The sequence below is a fragment of the Lathamus discolor genome, chromosome 2 (genome assembly GCF_037157495.1).
Source record: "Lathamus discolor isolate bLatDis1 chromosome 2, bLatDis1.hap1, whole genome shotgun sequence".
NCBI classification, from domain to species: domain Eukaryota; kingdom Metazoa; phylum Chordata; class Aves; order Psittaciformes; family Psittacidae; genus Lathamus; species Lathamus discolor.
Genome location: NC_088885.1, coordinates 108,122,008 through 108,136,562, shown reverse-complemented (window position 1 = coordinate 108,136,562; position 14,555 = coordinate 108,122,008). Strand labels below are relative to the sequence as shown.

Sequence of the window (14,555 nt, the reverse complement as noted above, 5' to 3'; positions counted from 1 at the left end):
TCCTTTCAGCATCAGCCTTTCGCTGCGAAGGCTGGGCACTTATGCTGGTGATTCCTGCGGAAGGCTGAGTAGTGGCCTCGAACTAGTTCTCCCGACAGACTCCAGGCAGCCTGTAAAAACAAAACGGTTACGAGGAGCCAGCTCGTTCCCCATCTCTCACTGATCCATCCTCCCCTTGTCCCGTTGCCCCGGCACAGCGCCAGAGCGGTGGGGCGGGGAGAGCGGGGCCGCTGCCCCGCGGCAGGGGTAGCCGTTCCTTCAGGGCCGGGACAGGTAGACACGGCGGCCCCAACTTCAACGCCTCCGGCTCTCGCCGAGGCCGGCCCGCGGCAAAGTTACCGAGTCGCTGGGTTGAGGTTTTATTTCGTTATTGTTATTCCTCCCTCTTCCTCCTCCTCCCCCCCGGTTCTTCTCTCCTCCGCTACCCAGGAACTTTCGACCTCGTCCTGCCAGGCATGAAGCCGCCTCCTCTGCAAACAAAGCCACTCTCGGGGCAGCGAAAGGGGCGGGAGGGAGGTTTGGGCACTTCGCCTCCACAGGCGACGGCCGCGCCGGCCGTAACCGCCATCCCGCCCGCGGCGCCCCGCCGCTGCGAGCCTCGCCCTCTAGCGGGAGAGAGCGGCGGAGCCGGCGGCTGGGCGTGACTTCCCGCGCTCCCTTTAGCCTGCCTGCCTGCCGGGGGGGACCGCGAGTCAGTCAGGGAGCCGAGCTAAACCGGGACTAACGGCGGCGCCGGGCGAGGAGACTCCGGGATTAACGGTGCCCCCCCACCGGGCACCGGGGCAGGCGAGCGGCCCCTGGGGTGAGGGCAGCGGCGCGGTCGGAGGAAAGCGGGCAGCCTCCGGCCCCTCGCACTCCTCTTCCCTGCCCTTAAAAGCGAAGAGAGGGCGAGGAGGGGAATACAGCCCGCGGGGTACCTAGTGGGGGAGTCCGGCTGCCCCCTCCCCGCCTGCACCGCTGCCTGGAGGGGGGCGAGAGGGGCGCCTCCTACTTTGGCAAACACTTTGGCACTTTGCTGGATCCCGAGCAGGAAGGGGTGGAAATATGGGGAAAGTTGGAACTTGCCTGGTTACTTTGGCCGGACTTTTACTGGCGGCGGGAGCGCAGACGTTCACAGGTAAGAAGCCGTCTCGCTTGCCCCGGAGCTCGGTAGCGCTGCCGCGGGCGGGGGCAGCAGAGGTGCGAGGGGGGAAGCGCAGCGCTTTCGGAGCTGGCTGGGTTTTGCTTTGGGGTTTTCTTTTATTTGCTTTTTATCTGGTTTTTTTTTTTTTTTTTTTTTTTTTTTAATTTCCCTTCTCTGTCTCGTGCCGGGGCTGACACTTCGGAACCGCTGCGTACATAGCGGGGGGAAAAAGTGCCCGGAGGAGGCGGCGGTGGTGCCGGGATGCCCCTGCGGGCTAAGGGGAAGGGCGCTAAGGAGGGCAGGAGAGAGGCCGGCGGGGCTCGGGCAGCTCGAGGGCAGGGCTGGAGAGGAACGGGCGGGACTCGGGCTCACCCCGGCCGCCGACTTCCCGAAAGTTTCCCGGTGTCCCGGCTCGGGCGGCGGAGGGGCGAGGTGAGCCGCCGCCCAGCCGCGGGGCTGACGGCGGGGGAACGGGAACTTGGGGTGCTGCCCGGCGGGTGCTCCACCGCCCACCCGACCCCGGCGGCCTCCCAGCGCTCTCTCGCGGAGCTCCCCGCCTTTCGCGCTGCCCCCAGTTACGGCTGTGGAACGTCGCAGAGCCGGAGGTAAAGCCTTGGCCCCTCGTGTTCTGCAGCCCCCCGGGATCGTCGCGTCTGAGGGCAGGGTAGAAGCTGCCCGCGTCTGCGGGGTGTCAGGATTCACATCCAGCGAGGAGCCCGGCAAAGTGCTCCATCGACAGCGTTTTATCTGGTCCCTGAAGTTCTAGACCTGCAGATGGTTATCTTGGTCTCGAGTCCTCTGCCTGCACCTCTGCCCTATTTATGTGTTGAAGAAACCCATAATTTTAGACAGAAACTGGGATTGTGAAATAGTTCTGTGTCCTTCACTGCGAAGAGTAACTTCAGATTTTGTTTGTTTGTTTTGTTCCTAACATGAAGTTAGTGCAACTGAAAAGCACGTTAAATTGAAGACATCTGGTCTTCGGTTCATGCGAAGTGTGCTTTGATCTGGTGGTGGGAAGCACTACGTTTGACTGTCCCTGTTCGCGCTGCAGAACAGTTTATGTTTTGTATATTATATGTTGCTTCTATGCAACACTGTAGCTACATCAAGTGTCATGGCTAGGAATTGGTGGTCTGTTTCAAAACTTGCTTTAAAAAATAAACATTTCTGGGTTTATGTTACGTTCCAGGGACCTTTTGTATACGTAGCTGCATTTCCCGTAATTTTTCTCCAGCATTTTTACTGCAGATGAGACAGAAGATCCCTGAGCAGGAAAATGTTTTGTACCGTGGTGATATATAACAATGATGAAATCTTTTCCAAACAGTCATGTTAGGAAGAAACTATGCTCTGTAGTGAATTATGGAACTGAACTCATGTATGTTAGCCCTATAACTCATTAATATTGTAAGTCATGTGTCCAGACTTCAGTGAAAGCTCTTGCTTTATGAAGATAAATCCATAAGTCATTGCTGACCTGTATGAACTGCCTTTACTTCTTGTTTAAAGATAAGCGGGGGCAATTCTTCTGGATATTTAAATGACTTGTGTATGCGACATGCTGATACTATACTAAGGTCAGAACAAAACTGATGAAATTTCCGTTTTTGTACTTTACCATTTGAAGTGTGTGCCTGGGAGTTATTTTTGCTTGGGGGGAAAAAATTGCTGTTGCTTTTGTTAAAAGCTTGATGTATCAGTGTCATAGAAATTAAATTACAGAAAAATCCGTCCTTGAGTTGGGTAACTGTCTTTTGTAATAGCTATCCCTTGTTGCAGATGGGTTATATGACTAATGTATAAAAAGTTTAAAAACAAAGGAAAAAGAAACAAAACTAGTTTGATACTTGTTCTAAACAAAGAATAGCAGTGGTGAGCTAAATAATCTCTGGCATTTCTACTTCCATTTTTATTTTTACCCTTTTCTAAAATGACTGATTTGTTTCACAGAGCTTGGTTCTAACTTTGCATTCGGCTATTGTTTCATTTAAGTTTCTTATTTAGAAAATAATCTTACTGAAAGATCAGATCTTGGCTTTTTAAGGCCTGGAAGCTTTCGAGTAATCTTTTGAAAGCAGCTTAACAGTTAATAACAATGAGATCTTCTCTGAGTCCTTAACTAAAGAATTTAAAATTATGGATTCATCAGTTCAAGAAGCAAATGGTCTCAAGAATTTGAATTAATGAGATGTTACTGAAAACAGTATCTTAAATGGACAATGCTGCTTATCTTAAAAGTAGCTGGGGTCTTTCTGCGAGAGTAGGTTTGGGTGGGGGTTTTTATGTGGTTGTTTTAGCTTTTTTTTTTTTTTCTGAGAAACCATAGCACACCTGGTTTAGCTGCTTTTGTTTATAATTTTAACATAAATATATTATTAAGTGGTCCCATGCAAAGACTAAATGCTAATATTACAAAAGTTCCTGAAACATGGCATTCTTCTTATATGTAATGCCACCTGACTCCACTGTGTTTCTTCTTCCATCTTCTTGCTAGATTATTCAGGCTAGGGAAAGCAATCTACTCCTGTAAGAGATTTAGGTCAAACACAGAGATGTGGGAAGTTAGAAGGGGCACTGTAAGCCTAGATGTCGGGCCTTGTATAAAATAAAAGGTCTGAATGAGGAAATCTATGTCAAATAGCAAAATGGGGAGCTGAAATCGAAGGCAAGGAGATGTGTAATAGAACTTGGAAATGGTGGTTTTTATTAGGTATTGTGTGCAGATAGATGCAAATTTGCACACAGCTGAATACTGAAATTGGCGCTTCTTGCTTGTGACCTGAGTCTGACCAAGGGAGGGCTATTGAGAGAGAGATCTGGATGGGTGGACTGACTGACTAAAAGTGCTTGTCAGAGGACATTCATAATGAACTTTGCACCAGGACTAGTGGCAATTATTAGAACAATAGGAGGAAAAGTGCTGTACAAAATTGGAAATTACATTTCATAGTGACTAGTAAAGGCCTTACATAGAGAACAATAGTCCTCAAGCTATTTTATGGATTAAAAATACAAAAACTTGCATTCTGGATGGGTGTTGTGCCTTATATTAATCTGTTTCATTTCTGGGTATGGGCGCTCTCAAACAAGAATTGCATTTTTCCAAAAACAGAAGTAAGGAAGAAGTTTGATGTGCTGAAGTTGAAACTTATTGTGATGAAGTTGATGCTTAGTGATTGCAGAGAGGGAAGATGAAAAGAAAGAATATAGGTTAAGTCTTTATAGCTCCTATCCCAGCTGAAATGAAACTTTTGGCAATTGGAGCAACGTATAGAAAATAAAAAGTTTCTCTTATAATTGACCATGGTTAAAGAGATTTCTCAGATTGTTTAGGATCTCTGTTTGGAAGTCCTGAATAGATATTCTGATCACTCTAGCAGCAAATAGCTCCAAGTGTGGTTATATCTCATTTTAACAAGTTCTGCTGTCGCTTGCATTGCTTATTCCACCTGCTTTCCTTCCTCTCTACCCATCCATCAAGTCTGTATTCCTGCACTTCCTAAGGGAAGTAACATATACTACTGAAAATGCAGCTTTATTAGTGGCTGACAGAGCTAGCTCACCAAGAAAACTCTTCCAGTTGAAGTTCATAGTGTGGACTTGGCCTTGCTAAATGGTGAGAGTTGTGGGGGAAGATTCTTAAACCAAACTTCCCTCTGTCAGAGGTTTTTGCTACTGCTGTTACAGCTGTTATGTGAATAGGTGAATTACTTGATTTGTGTTTTACACCTAAAGGTATTCATCTTTAAAGTAGTCCAGCAAATTAATAGAAGCATGTTGAAGAGTTTGCTTCTGAATTTTGCCTTAAAAAAAAAAAAAAAGAATAAATAAATAAATCCAGCCTTTGACAGAAACAGAGGAACTGTTTTTTTTCTCTATAAACTGGGATGTACTTTAGAATGTTTCAGGAAAAGAATGGGTCTGGGCTTTGGAAGTGGCACAGTTTGTCAAAAAAGAAACTGTAGTGGGTATGTGGATTGGGTTTATTTATTATTTAGCTATTCGGGTCTTGTTCTGGTTGCAAAAGTTAGTGATTAATCCTCATCAGAAATTAAAAAATAAATCATACAAAATATAAGGATGTAACAACACAGGGAGAGGAAAAAATCCTGTGATGTTTATTTGGTCTCTCGATGTAAAGTTTGTCAGAATCTGCAAAGAAAATGAATCACAGTGTCCTGAAACAATATAGGAGCATATAATTTACGAAAAAAATAATGTATTTAGTGCTCTAAGGAGTTGCTAGATAGACAGCTAGAGAGAGCAAATCCTCAGGCAAATCACAGAACATGTTAGGATAGAGCGAGTAAGCTTCTGAACTCCATCTAACTAATGTCATTTGAGTCTGACCTGAAGAAATGTGGAGATGTTTAGTTTTCATGTGTGCGTATTCATGCACTGAAATGGTCAGCAAATGTGTCAAACAACCTCGTTGCCAGTGGCCAGGTCAGTTTTACACATTATTGCTGAGACAGTCAGTTCAGTTCGCATCATTAGATTCAGCTAGAGGAAGATAATAGGTGTAGACTTGACAGAGCAAAGTCCAGTGATGTTCTGGGGTCAGGACCTGTGAGCTGATCCTGCATTTCACATGTTGCAACTCTGTGCTGAAGGAAATGCTGTTTGAGAGGGATCTCTCTTGTGTTTAAAGCTCATTAGTATCACTGTCAAAAACTTACGTGAGGTAGCTACATCACTAAGTTTTAAAGATGTTTCCCCAGAAAATGACATGCATTTATCAACCTTTCAGCTCACATTTACAACTGTTGTATAAAGTAGTTATGAAGATTTTCCAGGAAACAAATTCTTTGTTGGTATGTGAATGCAGCTGAGTTATTAGCTCAGTTTCTTTAGGAAAAATTGAGAGTCCTGTTTATTTTGTTTGATATTGCTGATAACTTCTAGATCTGTATTTCTGTTTCAATGTGTAATGTTATCAATGTATTAATAAGCATTTTAAAAAACCCAAACCAGTTTGGAGCATATGGTTGTATATTTGGAGGGGGAGGAAAGGGGGAGAGAGAGGGAAGGAGGAGAAGTATAAGAAATTTTATTGTCACTTTATGTGAACATAGTTGAGTGAATAAATACTCCTTTCTGTTTTTTGTAGTGTCTGAGTTTTGCCTGCTGTGATCTGCTGCTGATCACTAGGTGTAGCTGCATCTCTAAATCCACTTTCTGAAGCACAGAAAGAGGAAGGGCTGTAAACTGGGCTTTATGAGAATGTAGGTATATCTGGAGCTGGGTAGGTGTGAAAATATTTGATGGATTTTTTGAGCTAGAGAGTTTTAGTCCATTGGTGGCTTGTTTGCACCAGTTTGATTATAATACAAATGAATTGTTAATTACTTGTAAAAAGGCTACTTTCGGTATCATTGTTAGCATACGACAGAAGGATGAATGAATAATATAATAAAAGTACACAGTAAAATGCATGAAATTACAAAGAAATTGTCAGTAGTTTCCCAGTGGTTTTAAATGCAAGCTTTATTGTTATAGAGATCTAATAAGGGTATATCTTAACCATCTTGATTGATCCTTGTCTGAAGGAAAAACTTAAGTGTTGTGTATGTATCTCTTCTCACAACCTACCAAGCTTTCTCTTTCATGCAAAAGAATTCTTTTCAGAAATGATGTTGATGTCAGTGGAGTTCTGTTCTGCTGTTGGAAGGTGGTGTGTTGGTTTTTAAGCCATGTAACTTCCATTAGGGTTACAAGAAGGTACAGAGGGTAAGTCCCCACATACTCTTAAAAAATGAAGGAAAGACATTTAGTCATAAATTACGGTGATTGAATGTAATAATAGTAGTTTCTGAGTTTAATCATAGTAAAAATAAAGGTGTATTTATGCCTCTAACACATACTTATGTTCAGTAGCTCCAGATAATAGGAAAGAAGTGTCTCAGTCAGAAGTGTCTGACTCCACAGAGACCCTTTGCCACCTGAGGAGCGAGGGTAGGAAACAATATAGTGACCACATTTGTTCAGGCAAAACCACAGCAGCATTGGCAGGAAGGCGTACTGAAACTGGTTGAGAATTAGGGTGTCTGAGGGGGAAAGGTGGGAAGGAAAGTATTTTCTGGAAGAGCGTAAGAGATGAAACTTGCTGAAAGAGAAGACGTTCTAGGAAAAATCTGAAGTCCTAAAGGTAGCTAAATTACATCTGGAAAACAGAAATTCATTTGTAATTATTCACGTCTTATTTTTGTCATCTTAGTTTTGAACATGTTTGTCTTTAATATATTCAAGGCTTGAACATGTCTTCTGGCAGTGTTACATAACAGCAGTTGATTATCTTTACACATATGATTAGCTGTAATAATGTTAATGAGTCTTTAATTTTTTTCTGTGGAATGGTATAAAACCAACATTTTGCTTATGAGTGTATTTGTTCGCCCCCCCCCCCCCCCCAATGTGTAATCTGCAATAAGTTTTGGTTACAGTAGGGTTTAGGTTGGCTTGGCTCTTCCCTAGCCACAACACCCCCCCCCCCCCCCCCCCCTTTTTTTTAATCTTCAGTGTTCAGCTTTTATAAATATCTCATACAGCACTGTTCTGTTAATCACGAGAAATGTGGTTTTGCTCTGGAATAACAGCTAATTGCCTCTTTCATCACTTTAGCTCTTCATCTTCTAGGAAAAGGAAATAGAGCATCTTATGGCTGTATAAGAGCAGGGTTGTTTGGAGTTTGTTTTGCTCTTTGAGGTTTATGGCACAATTATTTTGGGGAAGTTTTCAGAAAGATCATGCTTTATTACCTTGAATCATATTGCCACTTTTGTCCTTAACTCTAAAACCAAATACTGTTTAGATTCTATTTTTGAAAGTAATATACTGGATAGAATACTTTTGCCTGCGGCCTTTTGTTTTAATTCTGTAGTGGGTAAAGGTAGGCTGATTAGGTAACAGAACTGTTTAGTTGTGCTGGAAGATTGTAACGTAAGATTGAAGATATTACAGCAGTTTCTGTGCACTTTCAGGTGAACATATAGTAGACCTCTACTGTCTTGGGGTTTTCATAATGGAGTTGTATAGGTAAATGAATAGAGGGGCTTTTCACATTTACTTTTCTAGTGAATATAGGCTAGCCTGAGTAAATAATTTCCATCCATAACGTGCATTTCGGTACTTGTACACATGCTTGTAATCTATGCACTAGTTTGTATGTCTGCGTCTGAAAAAGTTGATGAATTGTTACCCTTTAGCAGACTTTTGCATTTTTTGATGGTGTACTTGCAGCAGTGGTGGTTGCCGGGGAGTTACTTTGGTTTTGTGGTTTTGGGTTGGTTTGGTATTTTTTCCTTTTCTTTTTCTTCTCCCTCTAAGGTCAAACAATTCCTTATTTTGGGAGCTGATGCTTAGTAATTCTTTCATAGCTGTAACAATAATTTATGATCAAAAAATTGTCATCTACATGCACATTTTAAAGTTTTGGTTACCAAGTTTACATAGTTTCTGTAGAGAATAAGGATCTCCAGGTTTGAAAAAGGGATATTACCAGATTGTATATCTCAAGAAGAAGCTATGATCTTCCTAAAGGAGTTCATGTTGTCCTCTGCCTACACAGAAACTCTTGTTTGTCTCACTTCTTATGTTCTCAGGTTCATGGCTTTTTACTGTTTTAACAAAGAGTTCAGGTAAAAGTTGGAAACAAACATGAAAGTCAATTGCTATCTCAATGAACTGTGTTAGGCCCCAGAGCAGATGTAACTGTTTTCTCTGTATTTTGTTTTTACAGTTGCTCTTTCTTCTTATGTGATTTGTATATTTATTTGTTTTATTTTTCTTTGAAAATAAAAATTCCATTATTACCTATTTCCTCTTCCATCCTTCCAGTAAATAAAATTGCTGTGAGAAGTCCAGTGATTCCTAAGAACTGTACAGCCTGTTCAGAGTATGCTCACAGGGTTGGTAGAAACTTGTGAGGAAATATATTTGTTTCAAGGTTAACACTGCATATCTGTATGGGGCTATATATAATCTGTTGTAATTACTGTGATGTTTATGTCAACCAGTATAATTCAGGATCAACAGAGTTCTGACGACTACAATTTTGGGAAGTAGTTACTATTTTGATAGTGGAAGATCTCTTACTTAATTGTTTAAAGATGTGTCATATAATCTTAACCAGGAAATTATTTTCTCTCAGTGGAACTTTCTGAGCCTGGTGGTTTTTCTGGTTGCACATTGGGTTGACATAGCCTAACATGAATCATATCACCGGCGCACAGAATGAAAAAGGCAGATATATATTTTAACTCCAGTTGTAATAGTCAGTTGCTTAGCGATCAGAACTCCTACAGAGGTGTGGGAGACCAGGATTTAAGTCTGTGCTCTGGCATTTGTGTTATGGGTGAGGATTTTCATAGCCAAGCTTTTCTGTTCTTTCTGTGGATTTTTGTTTAGTTTTGATCGGTAAGGTTGTTTTAATTATTTTTTTTTTTTCCACATGGTTGAGAAATCTGCTAAACTTTCATATTAAAAGAAAAGGGAAGGTGGCAGTTCCAATCCCTCAGTGTATTTAGAGAAAATCTAGAGCAGCCATTTGTCACCACCTGTAACTTCAGTTTTCCCTCACACCTTAGCAATGTGCTTAAATAATGTCACATGTTTAGGAGATAGAGACAATTGTGGGCATTTTCAGGAACCATAGTTCTCGGTGGGGTAGTTCTTTTGTTAATGACTGAGAATTGCTATAGCATTTTTTCCTTTAATGTTACCTTTTCTGAATTCTGCAGAGTAGATGAAGATTATTTTACAAAGCGCTGCATTCAACACTTTAACATAAGCACTTTACATAACACACCACTTTAGCTGTTTTTCTTTTAACTTCTGCAAAGACAGCTGTTACTGAAGTAATTTCTCAGTTATGTAAGGTAAATTGTTGTCCCAGTGATAATTTTAAGACACTGCAGTTGATGCCCTCTTTACTGTGTCTGAAAGATATCAACTTGACTAGGTCCTAGCTTGGAAGAAAACCTTTGCAAGCAACTTTCTAAGTATGAAGGCAACCTTTTGGTTAGGTCTGTGAGAGTCACGAGAAACCAACAAAACCAAAACACAATTAAAGTTAATATTTAGTTAAAATGTTAGAGGTTGAAAATTGGAAGTGGAAGCTTGTATATTGCCCAACATTACTACCCTCTGTTTATAGTGACAGCAAAGCACGTGGATTGAAGAGCACATGTGAAGCCCATGAGGTGTGTTTTATTTATTTTTACTTTAAGAATTGCTCTTAGAATTGCCTACATAAATCTAGGCTAGTAAGGAATTTATGTGAATTAGCCTAGCATTTTCATTCAGAGGTTTGGAAAACACTGGGGTTTGACTTATTTGTCTAAGAGTGTTTGAGACTAGCGCACACCCGTTAGACTGAATATGCATTGAAACTGCCTAGGGCTCAGGAGACCAAGACAAGTAAAGGCCTGGCTTCTGCAGCAGTCATTCAGCAACAGCAGACATGGATTGGGGTTTTCTTGAGTTTTGCAAATGAGTCTTGCAGAAACTTCAGCGTTTTTACGTGTACAATTGCTTGACAGAAAGTCAGTTTGTCCACTAGGATCTGGTACTTTGCATCCTGAGTATTGGGAGTTAAATATTACCCATGTAAAAAAGCTTGACACAACCACAAAAAGGTGTGAACATAAGAAGCCTTAAAATGTTCTTAAAGTTGTAGTGTCTAGGATCAGATTATCCATGCCAAGAAATGATGTGGAAATAGCCCCTTAAGAATAATGTTACTCAGCTACTTCTGTTCTGTTTTCAGCCACAGACAAAAATAGTGTTGTGCTTGTGGGTTGATTCACTGGCAAATCCATTGATCAAAGTGCACTTCAGCCTTATTCACCTGTACCTTCCTTTGTCATACAGTGGACTTAGAGTCTAGAAGTACAGGTAGTGATTTTCAAATTGGGAGTAAAGCCTTAGGTATTGCATATGTTCAGGCTGAGAAGTTCAAATGAAGGCAGTATGAGTTTGGTCTAGCTGTATTGCCAAAGTTACTTCGAGGGGAATTAGGGAGCATAAATTGTGCATGTGTTGTCTGCTGCTTTTGAAATTATTTCTCTGATTTCTGCAGAGAAAACAGATACAATCTTTGGATGTCTAAATTTTTATTTGGAAGGTACCTTCTATGATTCAGTGATGAACAGAAATAGAAAGCAGGACTCATCAGTCAGGAACTTCTTTTGGAGGTTTTGCTTACATGGGTTGCAGTTTAGGCTGCAGCATGAAAGCTTGTATTTTGAAAGTTACTGCTTGCCTGTCACTTCTGTTGCATTCATTGCAGAAATTGAGTCAGTTTCTGATGTGTAGCACAAACTCCAACACTTTGTAATGAAAACTGTCAATATTTTTGAAGATCTCAATTTCAAAATGAATATAAACTTGTAGCTTCCTGAATTGGACCGCAGTAAATCTCCTCAGTAAAGTAGTATATGACAAGCTTGTTTGCTTCAAATCAATGCTTATAGTGGGTGGATCACAGGAGTTTTTCAAACCACAGTTTGTGAACCACTCACTCACTCTAAGTGAGAAATTGCACTTTTCCAAAACTTGCTATGTTAAAGTCTTTGCAAGCTGCAGAATTCTAGGCTTGCAGCAGTGAAAAATTAATTCTGGCTTGTATGCCAGAGTTGGCTGGCATGTGTTTCTGGACTTTTGGGAGCAGAACTGGAAAAAAAAAAAAAAAAAGAGATCTGTATGCTTGAAGCTGGCATTGAGCAAATACGTGGCATTCACCAGCAGCCCCATTCACATGATTTCAGTGCTTTGACTCTACACAGTGGTCTAGCAATAAAAGAAAGAATTGGCCAATTATAGTAATCTGCCAGAGCTGTGTACTGTGGAATTCTGTGCAGAAGAAGAGGGAGGGTTCTTACCTACTCTCAGTTCCATCTACAATTGCACTTTAGTACCAGCTATCCTACAGCAAATAACATACATAATTACCAAAGCTGCAACCACCAGGCCTCCGTTAAGAACATACTGCTTACCTGCCACTTCCTGTGCTCTCTCCCCCTACTTTTTTCTGTTCATGTCTGTTCCTCATTGCTGTATGCCATGAATTGCAAATTGTTTGTGCCTTCCTCTGCCACCTCAATCCTTTGGGCATCTGTGACTGAGCTGAGAAGACAGCGAAGACTGGAGGATGGTAGGTCCCATTAGGATATCCTGTCGTGCCATGGGCCACGCTGTTGCCCCTGTGGTTTGGAGAGCTACATGTGCATTTTGAGAGAGCCCCAGAGGCTCTGGCAGGGGGGCTGTGACAGATACTTGGGAGTACAATTCCTCAGTGCCTCAGTATTATTTGTAATAAAGTGGTTTGGGTTTGTTTGGGTTTTTTTTTTTATTTTTTGGTTGGTTGGGGTTTTTTTGTCTTTTTTTTTTTTCCCCGAGACAGATGAGATCAAAATGATCCTGTGCATGTGCTAACACACATGGCAGCAAAGCATGTGCTTTTATTAGTAAGTACAGTAAGTGAGTGAAGCTCAGGTCTTTGCACTGAGTACATTCACACCGAATGCTTGATAGGAACAGCAGGCGCTGCTAGTGGAAAATGAGATACTGTTGGCCAGATCTAGCTTTCAGACCAGATGGACATTATTTGTAATATTATTTGAGTGTGAAAGGGTTTTACTAGAGTGTGAAGTAAACTGATGAAGATCTTTTTGTTTGTTTTCCAAGCTGAAATGAATTAGTACTACTGGCACTATTTACACAAACACAAACTCAAAACCTAAAGATGAATAATGCCATTTTTGGGTGTACTGTGAAAGTAATTACAGAAAGTTCCTGTTGATCCAATAATTGCAAGTGAATCAGGTGTTAACAAAAGTCAGCATGAACTCGCTAATATCAGCATTTTATAGAAATGTAGTTACATGTATAGTTTCTGGAAATACAGCTTGGGTTAACCTATGTTCTGTCCATGCTGTTTTGGCCTTTGTTTTTATGTGCTTTTAATGCATATGAATGCGTATGCATAGTGTATTCTGTGCTATCAGTGCATATTTTTACCAGTGAAAATTGTGCTTTATAATGAGTTTGAAAGTTTCCACTGTACTTTGTGCAAATTATTAATGTGGTTCCTATTGAGGAAAGTTCAATATATAAGCAGGATGCAGGCCATGCTCACATCATTGCGTACAATGCAGTATATATTCTGTGCAGCAGCTGAAGTGGTCTATTAAAGGATTCAAGTTCTCACGCCATATTGAGGGCAGATTTCTTCTTAATCCTCATATGGCTGGTGTCTCTGCTGGAGTGTTAATAGATAGGCTAATTTGTGAGCTAAATTACTAATTGTATTATGAGTCTAAACCTTATTAAGCCTTTTGTGTAGAATTAGATCACAGAGCTTTGGGAAGCTGAATCCTAGTTGGGTTCTGTCTCTTTTCTTAAATGATGGGAGCAAGTTTCACTGACGTCTTCAGAGCTGCATAGCTCTGAGACTTTCAGCTGATTTCTCTTGCTGCCTTCTACAGTACTGGCAGAATCATAAGTTTGGAAAGCAGAGTGACTTTTAGAGTAGATGAAGATTTTCAAGCAGGGTCTCAGTTACATGTGAGGACTAAGATTCTGTGTTAGCTGAGGTGAGGCCATGATTTGGAATATAGAAGGCTTACTCTGATCTTCTGTATACACAGTGTGTGGAGGTTCAGCTATGGAGGACTTTTTTGCGAAAGCTTTAAAATGGCCACAGTTACATAACAGGATAATGAGTCTGTTAGAAGTATATTCCTGTAAGAGTTCAGGTAGATAAACTCTTAACTTCAACAGATCACTGGAGTTGGATTCTCATTTCCAAATATGCTCACTACCTACCTAGAGATGGAGGATACTCCCCTTATCACTCACCTGCGCTGCTAGATTTCATAGCACTCCTCATCTGTTTATGTGCAAATCTATCTGGGTCAACTGAAACTATTTTCAGAGGTGGTTCATGCTCCCCATTCTGACTTTGCACTGGAGTCAGCCTGCTAATGCAGCCGGGTTGGAGACAGAGCTGATTGCCTCCAGCGGCATCTTGGTAATAAACAAAGTGGGACTTAATGGATTTTGACATCACTTGCAATAAATTTTTATGCTGATGTGGAAGATGGCTGTGAACTGTTGCACCTTTGATACAACAATATTGTACCCATAGTAACTAATTTTCTTTAAGAGAAAATATTCACAGCTACTCCATACATTTTCCTGTGTGCACATGAGATAGAGTTGCAGTAGTTATCAAGTTTTAATTTACACACTTTATACACAACAGTACTTTAATCTGTTGTGAGAAGCTACTCTTATTTTACACCTGAAGCTATCAGGGCCCTGTATGTATTTAATGGCTTTGCTTTTTATTGTTGTAGATTAATGCTATTTGAAATGCATGGGCAATAAATGAAAATAATAGGATATATCACCTTGTATTTTTAAAGAG

The 14,555-nt window shown here is 41.2% G+C and overlaps 1 protein-coding gene across 9 annotated transcripts in view; it reads left to right on the top strand.

The window, feature by feature from the left end:
• Positions 1-673: 673 nt before the first annotated feature.
• Positions 674-14,555, top strand: part of PTPRM (protein tyrosine phosphatase receptor type M) — a 470,168-nt gene continuing 456,286 nt past the window's right edge. For all 9 annotated transcript variants that reach the window (XM_065668023.1, XM_065668021.1, XM_065668020.1 and 6 more), the window contains exon 1: positions 674-1,117. In XM_065668023.1, the coding sequence (XP_065524095.1) occupies positions 1,045-1,117 (73 nt within the window). In that variant the 5' untranslated portion in view covers positions 674-1,044. The remainder of the gene's footprint in view (positions 1,118-14,555) is intronic.